Source organism: Astyanax mexicanus, chromosome 12 (assembly GCF_023375975.1).
Source record: "Astyanax mexicanus isolate ESR-SI-001 chromosome 12, AstMex3_surface, whole genome shotgun sequence".
Classification (NCBI taxonomy): domain Eukaryota; kingdom Metazoa; phylum Chordata; class Actinopteri; order Characiformes; family Acestrorhamphidae; genus Astyanax; species Astyanax mexicanus.
In genome coordinates this window covers 3,555,882-3,571,887 of record NC_064419.1, presented here as the reverse complement: position 1 = coordinate 3,571,887, position 16,006 = coordinate 3,555,882, and the positions used below count along the sequence as shown (strand labels likewise).

At 35.7% G+C, this 16,006-nt stretch overlaps 1 protein-coding gene across 1 annotated transcript in view; it reads right to left on the bottom strand.

Annotated features, from left to right (window-relative positions):
• Positions 1-8,312: 8,312 nt before the first annotated feature.
• The window catches only part of slc6a8 (solute carrier family 6 member 8), a 74,606-nt gene continuing 66,912 nt past the window's right edge, over positions 8,313-16,006 (bottom strand). The window contains exon 13 of the mRNA XM_007245855.4: positions 8,313-15,701. Coding sequence (XP_007245917.1) covers positions 15,561-15,701 — 141 coding nt within the window. The 3' untranslated portion in view covers positions 8,313-15,560. The remainder of the gene's footprint in view (positions 15,702-16,006) is intronic.

The following is a 16,006-nucleotide window of genomic DNA, read 5'->3' as shown; positions in this document are numbered from 1 at the left end:
ATATATATATATATATATATATATATATATATATATATATATATATATATATATATATATGCTAGTGCATCTTAAAAATAGATAATATCATTGAGAAGTTACTTTATTTCAGTGATTTTGTAAAAAACAAAAATAAAACTCGTATATTATATAGATGTATTACACACAGAATGATCTATTTTAAGCGTCTATTTCTTTTATTGTTAAAGATTATGGTTTACAGCCAATGAAAACACAAAAATCAATGTCTCAGAAAATTAGAATATTATCCTGCTGGAAACTGAAATCTGCATCTCTATAAAAGTTGTCAGTAGCAGAGGGAAGCATGAAGTGCTGTAAGATTTTCTGGGAAACTTGTGGAAACTTCAAGCTTCCCTCTGCTGACAACTTTTATGAATTTGCGGATTTCATTTTCCAGCAGGACTTGGCACACTTCCCACACTGCCAAAAGTACCAATTGGTCTTATATAATATTAATTTTTTTGATTTAATATTATCAATTTTTGTCTGAAACCCATAATTAGTCAACAATAAAAGAAATAAAGGCTGTAATACATCTATATAATATGAGCTTCACATTTTGAATTGAATTACTGAGATAAATTAACTTTTTAATTATATTTTAATGCTTTTAGATGCTTTAGTATATTATCATTTTGTGATTAGGGCTGCAACTTTAGATTTTTTTGGTTTGTTTGTTTAATATTTTTTATTTGATGTGGATGGTATTTGATATTTAGTGTGTAAATTTGAAATCTGTTGTATTTGGGAACTTTTAAAGTCGCAGACCTAGTTGTATGTAAACTCTACATGTGTAGTATGGTACAATTTCAAATGTGCAATTACTCAAACTGAAATTTGGAGTCAACAAACATTTATAACCAACATTTTCTGCTAATTGTTGCAGCCTTAATCATAATTCATTTTCTTATCATATCGAGAGTATGCCTTCTTTTATGCCTTAGTGAGGTCATAGTGCCTGCTTGTAATTCGCTGTCAGAAAGACGGGAAAAGTGATAGATTGTGCTGAGCTGCCTTGGCCTGGCCGCCTTTGTAATTGAACGGCTCCACACGACTTTAGAGTGGTGACACTTGACACTCGCCAGCCAGTCAGAGAGTGTAAGGGACCCTCAACCTTTACACACAAGTTAACATTCTCCTGGTCATCAGCAGCGGGGGCTGTGGATGTCTGTTTAAAAATAGAGGCTGTGTAGAAGCTGTTGAGGGGGTGTGAAGGGGGGTGGGCACCTGGAGGAGAATTCTAGAAAAGAGGGATTTTGATGTTAGTAGTAGTTAGTAGTGTAATTTGTGTATTCGGTTCTTGGTTTTGACCACAGTTCAGTTTTTGGATTTTATTTGTATTTTTTTCATCAGAACATAACGCTGGGGTACTACAGTTATTATAGGCCCTTATTATTATTATTATTATTATTATTATTATTATAATGTATGTTTAAGCGTGTTTAAGCTCCTGTGGTTATATTTGGGGTTGGTGATTGGTTGCTTCAGTATTGCATTAGTTTCAGAAAATGAAACTAATTCTTTTTTTGAGGTCATTTTGAGTTAATTGGACTCTTGAACTTTTGATTTTGAGGGCTGTCTTCATAAGGACTTCATAACATGTACGTAAAACGTGAATTACACATGAATAAGCAATGCCTGAGAATGGCTGTTAGCCCATGCTCCCAACAGGCTTACACTGTGTTCTGCTTGTCTTTCAACTTAAAAGTAGTCCACAGTTTTTTGTTTGTTCGTTTTGTTTTATCTTCTAAATTTAAAATCAGTTTATTTTCAGTTTCTTTACAGATGTGCTTTATGAAATATGCTTTAGATGCTTTTTTTAATTTTTTTAACATCATCAAAAAAGCTTAAAATGCTCAGAGCCTTGTTTTAAATGTCAGGTCTCTTGGTTAATGGTGTAAAAATTGTGATTTCTTTGCATTAGCAAAACTATGCCCCAATCACTTGCACTGTAAGCCTGTTGGGAGCATCGGCTTAAAGCTCTGTATTTCGTAATTACTTGTGACAAGCAGTGATTAGCTATTTAACAAAGATTTGTACTCCTTATCATGTTTCACTTCACCCTAAGTCTATTTCACATGGCATTTCTCCTTTAAGCAGAATTCCATAGCGAAGTCTATATAAGTTATATAGTAAATATAATATGCAACACTTGCATGCATGTCATATCTATACAGTCTCATTTATTTCATTCAAGTCTTATGTGTCACATAAGAGTACGCAAGTAAAGGAATAAGCAGTTCATAAATATTCAGATATTTAAAATGTGCTTTAAAAATACGTTATTCAGTGCGATTGAATGTGTTATGATAAAGCCCTTATGATCTGTAGACACCCTTCAAACAAATTGTTACTATATGCTTTTAAAACATATGTTGTTTCGAGCTTATGCTTATGTCATAAAAAATGTCTCTTTAAATAGTTAGCCTTCAAAAAAAAAAAAAAAATTTTTTTTTAATAATACTTTTTTTCTTTTTTTTTTTTGATGAAGGACGTCTCCCAGATGTCTGTAATCTGCTTAATGAAGGTTCACAAGCCGCACGGCTCCCGTCAAAACGTTCAGTTTACTGTTTTTCTGCTTTGTTTGTTTATTTTCTTAAAAAAATTGTTAAAAAATTATAAATGAAACAATGAATCACAGGAAAAATTAAGTTCTTACAGTCATTCAGTCATTTTCTTATCATCACCTCCTTCCCCCCTCGCAGAAAAAGACCCACTACTGTACCCATTGCTTTACGATGACTCTTACTCAAACCGTCCTCTATGTCGTCGCACATGTTTCTGCTGTGTTAATTGAATCAGGCCGGGTACTCTGACTGGTTTACTGGCGGTTTTGTTAGATTAAGTGATTTTTCTGCATGCTGCAGTTTATCACAGTTCTGTGTTTGGCAAATGTGCTTCAGATGAGAAGTCGATGATAAACTGCATCCAATAAAGTCTCTGTTAACACTGCGTCTTCATTACTCGTTCTTTTCCATATCAAAAAAACATGACCTTTGATTGCAACAGCCTCGAGGAGCTCGCTGTAGTGCAGACGAGTTTATTGCGCCACCAATACGCCGAGTACTGGATCAGGAACACGCAGATCCATGAGTTTTCTGACTGAATCACTTGCAGTACACTGTGTGTGTGTGTGTGCTTGTGTTTACTTTCTAATTTATCCTTATCTGACTCTGCTAATTGAGTAGCTTAATCAGGAGTTGAACTAGATTAAACTGTAATGGACTGACTGTTTATTGAACGAGGAACGGCAGAACAGTTTCAGCAGTTTGGTGGCTTAGTGGTTAACACATTCGCCTCTGAGCGCTGTGGTCTTAGGTTCTATCTGGGTGTAGTTTCCATGTCCTTGTCTATTTTGGTTTATTTCAGGTTTTTCTACTAAAAACTTCCAAAAACATGGAGAATCAGGGAAATCTGATACTCAAATTTGACCAGCAAAAAAATGTAAGCAGGGTTAGGTTATAAAAACCTATCCAAGGCTTTCAGAATCCCAGGAAACAATGTTCAATCCATCATCCAGAAATGGAAAAAAGTATTCTGCTTCACTGCAAACCTACCAAGACATGGCCATGGTCCACTCATGCACAGAAAAGAGAGCACAGGTCAGAGAAGCAACCAAAAGGTCCATGGTCACTCTGGAGGAGCTGCAGAGATCCACAGCTCAGGTGGGAGAATCTCTGCCCACATGATGACTACGGTACAAGTCATGCACTCCACAAATCTGGCCTTTAATGAAGAGCAACAAGAGAAGAAAACTGTTGTTGAAACCACAAGCGACGTCGGGGACACAGCAAACGTGTGAAAGAAGTGATGTCCTGTGGTCGAATGAGACCAAAGTGGAACTTTTTGGCCTAAATGTAAAGTGCGACATGTGTGTCAGAAAAATAACACTGCTGATCACCCAAAACACACCATCCACCCCCACTGTGAAACATGGTGGTGGCAGCATCATGCTATAGGGATGCTTTTCTTCAACAAAGTTGATGGGAAGATGGATGAAGATAAATACAGGGCAGTCCTGGAAGAAAACCTGTTGGAAGCTGCAAAAGGCTTGAGGCTGGGAAACCCTTCAGAGACCTTCCAGCAAGACAATGACCCTAAACATACTACAGCCAGAGCTACAGTGGAATGGTTTAGATCAAAGAATATTCATACAGCTCTGGAAAGAAATAAGAGACCACGTTAGTTTCTGAATCTGTTTCTCTGATTTAGCTATTTATAGGTTTATGTTTGAGTAAAATGAACATTGTTGTTTTATTCTATAAACTACAGACAACATTTCTCCCAAATTCCAAAAACAATATTGTCATTGAAAGCATTTATTTGTAGAAAATGAGAAATGGTTGAAATATTAAAGGTGCAGAGCTTTCAGACCTCAAATAAAGCAAAGAAAACAAGTTCATATTCATAAAGTTTTAAGAGTTTAGAAATCAATATTTGGTGGAATAACCCTGGTATTTAATCACAGTTTTTATGCATCTTGGCATCATGTTCTCTTCCTCCACCAGTCTTACACACTGCTTTTGGATAACTTTATGCTGCTTTACTCCTGGTGCAAAAATTCAAGCAGTTCAGTTTGATGGTTTGATGGCTTGTGATCATCCATCTTCCTCTCGATTATATTCCAGAGGTTTTCAACTCTATGTCTCGTCAGTCAGTGAGCTAAAGGAGTGAGTATGAAAGGGACTGAACTGAACTGCTGTAAGACAATTTCATATTTAATCAGAGATTCTTATCTGTGTGTTTTGACTGTATCTGTGTACAAAACATGTTATTATGTCCGTTATCTCTCTGGGCTTTCTGTGGAGGATAGTTTGGTGATTTAATGTAGGTCAATAAATGAGGTTAAAATGCTTCAAGGAACATCACACACACTCTGACCTGTTTACTCATTCAACCCACATTCTGCTATGGCGAGAACTTGGCCTGAATATTTAACCTGAAGCCTTATCTCCCAGCCTGCAGTTCTGCCCCCTGGCCTCCCAGCCTCCCCAGCCCCTGGAGAGCTGACTTTCTGGAGCTTTTTGTTCTTCTGATCTATCGCTAGATCTAGTAAAGTTCAAGCTCCACCACCACAAGGGTAGAAGACTCAATTTCCCAGCTCGGTTCTTTGTCATTTGTTCCACTGGCACGGCAAAGAGCAAACCACTTCTCAGATGGTCTCAGATCAGCTTCAGTGTGATCTTCAGTGTGAGATTTGAAATGGAAAATTGATTTTGACCTGCAGAAACCAAAGACGAAGCGCCCGGGCTGAGTGTGTTTGTCACTGGACTGGAAAAGTGAGTCAGCTTTCAGCAGTTGAACCACCACAATGCTTTATCAACAGCCAAGTACGACAATACACAAATACTGTATTTTTTGCACTATAACGACACACTTAAAATTCTTTAAATTTCCCAGAAATCGACAGTGCATTTTATTATTATCTGTGCTCCTTATGTATGAATTGTATCAGTCAGGTATTAAGGAGCAGTGAAGTCCAGCAGTATTAGCATTAGCCACTAACTGCGTTAAGCACTAGCTCTTTAGCCATTCAGAGGTAACCACTTCTAGCGCTGCTGGAGCAGCATTAGCCTTACCTGCTAACCGCACTACCTGCTGCTAAGCTTTTTTGCTCTCTAAAGGTGGGTATTTTATAGGACTGTAAGCTGCGTGTTTACCATATTAAAACAAGCTACGTGTGAGGAACCGCTAGCTAATGTCACTCTGGCCTGCTGGAACACACACTTGATTATTTAGAGGGTTTCAGATTAAAGGGGGCTGAATACGTTTGAACGTCTCGTTTTTTCAGATTTTTATTTGATTCAAATTTTGTAAAAATTGTGTATTTTGTTCCACTTCACTTTAAAATAATGTGCTATTTTGTGTTGATCTATCACTTAAAATTTCAATAAAATATGTTTAATTATGTGATTGTAATGCAACAACAAAAAAAATATATATATATATGCTTAAAGTGTACTTCAGGTTTTTTTCCAGTAACATTAAGGTCTACACAATATGTGCATTAAAAATGCAAAGTAGCACATTTACATTATATGACAATATACTTCAAGTGTATTAAAAATTATGTTTAAAGAAAAAACTTATACTTAAATCTACTTAAGTTTGCATGATTTTTTTTATTGTTTTATGTAGTATTTAAATACAGCTTAATTACAATTGAAATATACTTAAGTTGCCATAAGTTGTATTTAAGTATGGTATTGATTTTAATGCTAAAAGTATGTACTTTTCCATGTTAAGTATACTTAAAAAATACTTAAATGGAAAAGTTTAAGGGGTATGAGATTAAGATTTCATTACAGGTCATTTTAAAGTGTTGCTACTGGGTCTTTTATTATGAAATCTTCCCACAGAGTAAAAAACAGGTCAGCTGGAGCTTTGAAATGGTGTAAAAATCTTTAGGAGAGATTTTGTTGTAACAGTGAAGATGATATGATGATATAACTGATGTAATTATCTCATTATCTCAGCAGATGAGACTTCATTTCCACTGGTCCCAGAAATACTGTAACGTCTTGTGAACGACCTCCATTCACTTACTGTATTCCAGCTCAGGAGTGTGATACTGGAATCTTCACCTAACGCAGTGTGTTTTATCACTCAGTTACAGAACTATTCCTTACCAAACTCTTCAAATATTTCCTGGACTGAAGCCTCAAAATCACAGCTGCACTTCTGCTACTGAAATGATGAAACTCCTCCAGCACGCCGCACTCTTCTCTCTCAGAGAGATTAACATTAAAACCTGATCCAGCGCGATTTCAGATCACTGGACGGGATCAGACGTGTGTATGTGTGCACTGAGCAGCATGTGTGGACCGTGTCACTGGCCTGATGGAGTCAGCATTAGCAAAAGGCTTCAGCTGTTGTCCGACAATCCACAGAAGGTCAGAAATAGAGCAGGAACTAGCAGGCTAAACATAGTGGGTGGGCTTCGGCGGACCACTGCCCACGCTTGATATGGCAGCTGCCTTCCTCTGACAATCCGGGAGCTTCGTTACCAAAAACCAGTTTGAACCGCATCAGTACAATGGGTTTATGACCAGTGTGGTCGTGGATGAAGAGCAGTTGAACATTGCAAGATTTACTGTAAGAGCAGGACTTAAAAAAACGAAATATTATTAGAATTACTATAATATTATTGTTTTACTATTTAAGATTTTTGCCAAAACACAAGAAGGGTGAAGACTAGCATACACCTCCTCCAACACATGTGAAGTCAGACTCCGGCTCTTTTCAAACTGCTGTGTAGCATCACAGCGACTCGGTTCTGATACATCAGCTCACAGATCCCTCGTGCCGATCCACATCACCCTAGGAGTGATGAGGGGAACCCCACCCAGAAAGAGAGAGAGCAAGACCAATTGTTGTCTTTCAGGACAATGAAAAGCTGCATAACCAGGATTCAAACCAGCGCTTTCTTGGTCATAGTATAACGATAGCGCTTTAAACAGCTGGACCAAATTTCAAAATTTGCTCTAGTTTTGATTTTGGACACATAATCAAACATACAGGTGTAAAAAAAAAAAACACAACCATGGAAGGATCCCTCTAAAATTACTTGGATTTCTGCAGATTTTAAATATAAAAATTTAGTATGGTTTGAACATTATCTCAATTACTATCACAATAATAGATAATCACAGTCTAACTAAAAAAGGCATGTATAAATTAATCATGGTTGTGTTTTGAGTCACTGGTGCCCAGCAAATATTAAGCATGCTAAATCTAAAAAATTGTGTCATTTGTGACAATTTGAAGGATTCAAAATTGTGTACTATTTAAAAAAAAAAAAGGACAGGCTTTGGTTTGCTTTTGCTGTTTTTGCAGCTATAGCGACACAGCTGCACCAAGAGATGTGTGAGACAAACATGTAGTGCTAATGCTAAAGCTAATGCGTAAACGCAAAAAGATGCGTGAATTCAGATTTGACCGTTCACATTCATGTCGCATGTCCATGGATGTGATACGTATCAGATTTAGGACCACATATGAAAGTGACTCAAATCTGATTTGAAAAAAAAAAATCGTTTTGGCATGTTCACACAGCCGTAAAAAATCTGATTCGAGTCACTTCAGCCTGGTAATGTGAACGTAGCGCAAGTAAACAAACTCATCAACTGATTTGGACCATAGAAACCAACTACACGTGTGAAAATACACTTATTTAAATTTATTTAAATGTCTGTGTGGACAATATGAGAGTTATGAGGGGGTCATCTCAAAGTCACGCCCTCTAGAGTTTCAAAACCATAAAGAGAAGAACCACACGCACACACAGCGGGTTCCCATGGAGTTAGTTTTTATTGCCGTTTGTTGCTCTGATATGGGCGAGTGGATCTTCAGCACAATCACAGTGGTATAAAGCATGAAGCCCTTTACATGGTGAGGGATACTGCAAGACCAGTGATCAGCTCCTGCACGGTCCACAACATTTACTGTACAAGTCTTAATCTCTGTTATTACTACTGAGGCTTACGAGTGGAAGACCATGGTTACATCTCACAGTATGTTACAAAGCACAACAATGAAAGATTTCACTGAGTTAATCACCAAATCAACAGTGCTAATGAGAACCTTACAGACAGTATCCTTACCCAAAGCTAGGTTATTATTCTCTGTTTATCTATTTATCTGACTTAATTAACAGTCTATCACTAAAGCAGGACGTGCTCTACACCTACAGTCTACCTAGCATGCCTGTTCACTAGCATGGCAGAGTGTTTTATTATATTTATATATTTTAATAGGAAAATTCCCTTTAGTCGCGTGATTTGGTTGCATTTAATGCACCAGCAGTTTTATCTACACTACATTATCTCTATCTATCTGATTTCATTTAATCATTTTTTTGATTATTCAATTTTTAAAGCAAGATTCTTAGTACATTTTTGGAAAAATCCTTTTTTAATTTCTATGCAGATACAGTACATCGAGCCAGGTAGCTCTGAATAATTAATACATAATTAATTGTATTAATAATTATTATTAATAGTAATTATTAGTACTTTAAAGCTCTTATAGAACATACAGATTTTACTGTTATTTAATGCTGTATGGAGCATGACTCTGCTAATTTATATTAATCGTGAATTAAATGTGTATAAGAGCTCTCTCTTATTATACTAAAGTTTAGCAATTTTAGTCAAATTTAGTTGAAATTTCAGATTTCTATACTTTTCAAATCTTTCCCTTTTAATTAAAACGGCTACATTTTTTATATCTATATATATATAACTACACTACATATACATCGTATGATTCTCTGTCTCAGCAAGTCTTTGGGACAAAGATACTGTCGAGAACAATTTGGCAGAGCACAAGAAATGAAATGACCATTTTTTCTTTTTCTCTTTTCTTTTCTTTTCATTTTTTTTTTTTTGGTAATGTACATTTCATTTTTGTTTTCTACACACAATGACTACGTAACATCTTAACATTAACTGACCAACCCAGGGCCCTATTTGGATAGAAGGATTACAGTAAGTGTGCTATAATAAAATAAAAACAAAAAAATAAAAGTAAAAATAGGGGAAAAAACTCTTCAAAGTGGCTAATGCTTTCAGTGTGTATTAATGACCAACCCGAATACATAAAATACATTGATTATGGTCATCATTTTTTGGGCAGTTATGCTGGTTTTGGTCTGATTTCTGATCAAAAAATGGCCTTGATTTGACTCCAGGCTAATACTCGAGATTCGGAAGTTTAAGGGGCACTTAGATCAATAAATCAATGCAAACCGTGCTGAAGGCATGAAACAGAAGTTTGTTTGAGTGTTTAAAGGGCCCATATTCTAGTTGTTTTGTTTGTTACTGTCCCTTTAAGACTGATAAACGTACTGTAAGTAACTCCTGTTCTGATTGGGTGTCTCATTTAAAAATCAGTGCAGTGCTGAAACACTCCTTATAACTTCAGTGTACAGTAAATAAGCATGGCCCGGCTGGCAGGTATCTGTTACTGCACTGGTATTTTAGCACATTACAAAAAAAAAATGGTTTAAAATGGGCAAAACTTTTGGCAGCTTAGACCCTGTTCACACCTGTTCACTTAATGCGACTAGTATCTGCACTGAATCCTGATCGTTTAGTGTTGCGATGAGTCAAATTCCAAATACATCTCTGATTAATTAGACTGAAATCTGAATAAAATGCTGGCTGTACAGAAATTACAGTGTTACCACAGTTTTAGTTGCACTGAGAGGAATTTGGATTGAACTGGGAGGAGTTTGGTTTGTACTAGCATGGGTTTAATTTATATATGGAGGGTTTTGGCTATAGTGGGAGGATTTCCGTTGTAGAGCGAGGGATTTTAGCTATACTAGGAGGGGTTTTGGCTATAGTGGGAGGATTTCCGTTGTAGAGCGAGGGATTTTAGCTATACTAGGAGGGGTTTTGGCTATAGTGGGAGGAGATTCCATTGTACTGGGAAAATTTCAGTTTTACTGGGAGGAGTTTCAGTTATATAAATAGGGGTTTTGGCTGTATTGGGAGGGGTTTCCGTTATATAGGGAGGGATTTCAGCTGTACTAGGAGGGGTTTTGTCTTTAGTAATAGAAGTTTCCGTTGTACTGGGAGGAGATTAGAGTAGTTTTAGTTGTACTAGGAGGAGTTTCAGTTGTACAGGGAGGGGTTTTGGCTGTACTAGGAGGGATTTGGCTATAGTGGGAGGAGTTTAAGTTTTAACAAGAAGAGTTTACTTTTATTTGGAGGAGTTTCGGTTGTACAAGGATGAGTTTGGGTTGTCAAATAAGTCTTAGAAGAGACGGACACATTAACACTGTTATAATATGTGGCTAAAATGCACCACAGTCCACCTCCTGAAGGTTCTGGTTTCAGTGATTTGATTTTTGTTTAAATCTGTATTAAATTAATTAATAAAGTGACTAGGTGTAAACAGGGCTTATATTTTTCTATGTATGAAATCACAGTAAATATAATAAAGAGGGAAGAGTGCATTTAGAAAAATTCAAAATTCAGTTTTGCACAATGTGGGCCCTTTAACATCCTAATCTTAATCTTAAATAAACAGAAAAAATAAACATCCAATTTACATTTTTTTTGTCTGAATTTCATAAATATATTGTAAATGACGGCCTGCGCTAAAAGCAGGGCTAAATCTCCTTCAGATTTTTTTCGACTTGTACAAAATGGAAGGTACCAGTATTATCACAAGTATTATCACGATTTTGGTCCCTGGGTGGTCAGCGGAAAAATACTGCAATTTAACACACACACAAATACACACAAGCGTTTGATATTCATAAGAAAAGAAAGAAAAAAAAATAACAATAAAACCCAACAATCAATCCAATGTGCTGACTAAAATTCCTCCCTGCAACAGAATTGCAGCATTTCATGGACAACTCCCTTTCCATAGTTTAATCTTTATCAAAAAAGTCATACTGCAGCAAACTTTTAAAATAGAACACACAAGATATTCAGTACATATTTATAGTGTATATATATAGAGAGAGATTTTTTTTATGTGTGTACCAGCAAAATAAAAGCCTTCACAAAATAAATCTCTGATTTATTTCACAAAATGTAAAACTTAAAAACAAAAAAAAAGAGAAAAAAGTCTTACCCTAACACGATTAAAAAGTGCTAGCGAGATTAATTTACAACAATGTGCAAATGTAGTTTGAAGTCTATTACTGAGTCTAATTTTTATTTTTTTATTTTTTTACATTCTAATTATTTCTACGATGACGTTAGAATGGCTTAGTGTGTTTCTGTGTTAAAGAAGAAGTAGAGAGAGGGCAGAATTCCCACAGCTGAGTGAATAGGCCGGATCATCGGAAGGCCTGCTATAGAAACTTGGCTATTGAAACGCTCATCCACGGGCTCTGAAGTTAAGACAAACAATAAAAGGCAAAGTTTGGCAACTAAGTGTCCCCAATCGGCTCACGCTCTGTAAATATCGCCACTGCAGAGGCTTTAGCATAAAGATCTACTGGAGTATTTAACCCTTTTATACTCCTCTGAACCATTTTACTGTATCTGGCTTTGTTTTCTGTATTGTTACGACTATTGTTAGAATAATTCTAATAACTCAATAATGCAGAGTGCATTGCTTTGCATGGAGTTACAGATTAGTAATATTTCGGCTGTAATAATTACTCTAAAAGTCTTAGAGCACAAGGGGTTAATAGGCAGTAGTTTCACTATTGATTACTACTGACATTGGTAAAAAGACAATGCAGTGACAATATCTCAATCAGATTTCATTCTGCAATCTTAACAAACACACACATACACACACTGCTTTCAATTTGCTCCGGAAAAAAAAAATGATTTTAGTGCAAAATCATGTATGATATATTTACAAAGATCCAGAACAAAACAACAAACAAAAAAAAAACGATAATTAACCCCTTAACAGGCCAGTTTATTTTATTTTTATTTATTTTTATTTTTTTAATTTTCTGCCTGAAATTTAATTTACACCACTAAATCTTGAGGATTTATATTAAAGCATTACATAAAAAAAACTGTCATAAGCTTTAATATGGAACATTACTGAAATTGTAAATGATTGTAATTGTAATAGAAAATTGTAAAAAATATTTAAGTAAAATATAATGAATAAAATCATAAAATTGGCTTTTTTCTGAACCTCATTTTTTAAAAATCAATATTTTCCTGAATACAAATCAAATAGTTTAATTAGTTTCTTTATGTTTTTTTTTTTTAAACATTCAAGCAGAATTTGGGTTGATTTCTGTTTCTAATCTGTATTTATTAAGTGTAGTCGAGAGAAAACAGATTTTTCAGTATATAAATCAGTTATTTTACTGCAGAAAAAAGGGTTTTGTTTGGGATTAGATCACCTACACCTGTAGCCTGTATACAGGACAAGGCCTGTTAAGGGGTTAAACAGCAAGAAATGCTTTCAGAGTATTTCAGATATTTTTTTATTTATTTATTTTTTTAAATATTTGGGCACCTTCATAATAAAAGTGCTTTTCCTCGTTCCGAAAAAAGAGCAGCTGCCTCGCCACTGCGCAGACATCTGTTTTGGATATCACCAAGCATCAACCGTTTACTGACAACACTTAGGACAAATACTCGACTTTACTAGGCAGATAAAATCTGGACTGTTTATGGCAACCGAATCCGTTCTCCGATAAACGTGGAAAGAGACGGAAAGAATAAGCGTACTGTTTGGCACACGGATTGAAAAGTGGAATAATAATAACTGTGCTTCATGCGCAGCTCTTGACGTCTCGCGTCTTGTGTGCAGAAACTTTCAGACACTTTCAGAAACTAAAACGATATGAGAGTCAGCAAATCTTTGATTATGGCCTTATCAGCATTATTAGCATTATCAGCAGCTCATCTACAGTATTATTACTTGGTTTTGGATCTTCAGTGGTTATTAAATAAAGAGAACGATAATAATAAAGAATTAAAACTTTAGAAAAAAAAGCAACACTTCAGTACTTAAACTCTTTAAAAGCTTAAAAAGTAACCTAAAAATTCTAAAAATATACATAAAAACACTTAGAATTGAAATTAATACTGTATATTAAAAAATAATCAAGATATTGATATTTGGGGCACTGTTATCATGTACAGTATGATAACTGAATTACTCTTAAAACTCATCATCATCAGATAATCCAATAATAATAATAATAATAATAATCCAGCAATATTATACATTAGAGTACGAGCCTCGAGTGTATTATTGCGATTATACCACAGTTCCGTTAAAAAGGAGTTAAAAAGGAGGAGAAAATATGATCTGTTTGATTTTAAAAACACTCCGCGAGTTATAACTAAAATAGTTCTGTTTGTAGCTGCTGTGCTGTTTGGTTTGTAAGCGCTGCATCGTTGCTAGGTTACCTTGTTACCTGTATGTGGCGGAGTAATACATAGAAAGCTTCGGTTACAGTGCATTACCAGCTGATAATGGCACTCATAGAATGCCTCTCAGCCAATCACATTGCAAGGTCGGAACTAAATGTGGTATAATCAGTTTTGGCTCTTATATTATGGAAAAATCTTCTGTAAATTGTTTGATAGCTTGATAGGCCAGGATATCTCTATAATTATTTTGCTGCCCTCTGTACTGTATACTGTATACCAAACGTACGACGCACACACGGCTGGTGTAAAAAGGAGACCTGCGCTGGACGGAGTGAAGAGCATCGTGGGAATTCTGCCCTGTTCTGAGCAGGTGTGTGAGGAGGTGAATGAGGAGGTGCGGCAGGTGCGACGCCTTGCCTGCACTTCCAACGACAAGCTGCTAGCATGGCCATCTGTTAGCATGCTGCTAAATTTAGATATTTACACTGCACATTCTGCTAAATCTGCTCGTTTTCCGATTATTTCTGAGATCAGCAAGTTTTAGGCCGGCGGTCACTGAAGGTGTGTGGAGTGAACTGAGTGAACTGACCCCCAGCGTCCTGTAAACTCAAACAAAATGCAATCTTGCATTAAAATATATAAAATATATAAAAATATCAAGTAACTCTGACAGTTTGTGTAGAATAAGGAAATTAAAATTAGGGGATGCAAACAATAATATATTGGAATATCGGGACGATCATAACAGCTGATAATAAGGTTTAGTTGCATTTAAGATAGATAAAAGATACAGTAAAATATATTCAAATATATATTTGAATATATTTGAGCATAGCAAAGAGATCTATTTGGTTAGTTTTAATTTTTACCTTTGTTAACCGTTTTAAAACCAATTTTAAATGTTAAATTAATGAATTTGAGAAAAGGGGTAGGGGGATTAGAACCTAATACCTAATGCTCTTGTGGTGTTATCCACTATGCAACCAATATGGAATTTGGGGGTGATCATAATAGCTGATAATAAGGTTTAGTTGCATTTAAGATAGATATGAGATACAGTATAATATATTCAAATATATTTGAGCATAAGAAAGAGATCTCTTTGGTTAGTTGTACTTTTTACCTTTTTTAACCGTTTTAAAAACTATTTTAAATGTAAAATTGGTGAATTTGAGAAGTTAGGAGTCTCTCGAGCTCTCTAAGCACTTTTACTGAAATAATAGTGCACTCCTGTTTTTAGTGGATAGGAGGATTGTGGTGTTATCCACTATGCAACCAATATGGAATTTCAGGGTGATTATGACAGCATAAGTTTTAGTTGTATTTGAGATAAATAAGAGATGCAGTTTAATATATTTAAATATATAAATTAAAGCACTATTACTAAAATAATAGTGCACTCCTGTCTGTAGTAGATCGGGGTTAGTGGGGATTAGAACCTGATACCCAATGCTCTTGGTGGTGTTATCCACTATGCTAGTCCTAAAATCAAAAATAATTTAAATGAATAGAAAAGGCCTACATTTGTGACACTGTTCACACAGATAGATTAGTTTACTTGTACAGTATTATTGGATGTAACTCTAATAAGAGAATTCTCATTAATCAGTCAGTAATATCGGTCACTGATATATCAGGCACCCCTAAAGAAAATCCATTATAAAGTGGAGCAGCTTGTCGATGGAGGGCAGGCGTGGACGCTCCTGCAGGACGATCCGTCTACATGACGCTCTCGAAGATGATGACCTTGTTCTCCTCGGTTCCTGGGGACAGAGAGGCCAGGCTTTTGATGTCCGTGTCAGGGGCCATGTACTCCAGGTGATGAGCACCCCACACTGGTTTGGTCAGAGTTTCCCAACGCTGTGGATAAAGAAGGAGAAAAAAAGAAAAACAGAGATTAGACAATTTAATTCCTAGTATCTTATGCAATACAATATAGCTCTGCAAAAAAATAATAGAGCACTTAAAAGTGATGAGTTACTTTGATTTTACCAAATAAAAAAAAACTCTGGAATATAATCAAGAGGAAGATGGATGGTCACAAGCCATCAAACCACCAAACTGAACTGCTTGAATTTTTGCACCAGGAGTAAAGCAGCATAAAGTTATCCAAAAGCAGTGTGTAAGACTGGTGGAGGAGAACATGATGCCAAGATGCATGAAAA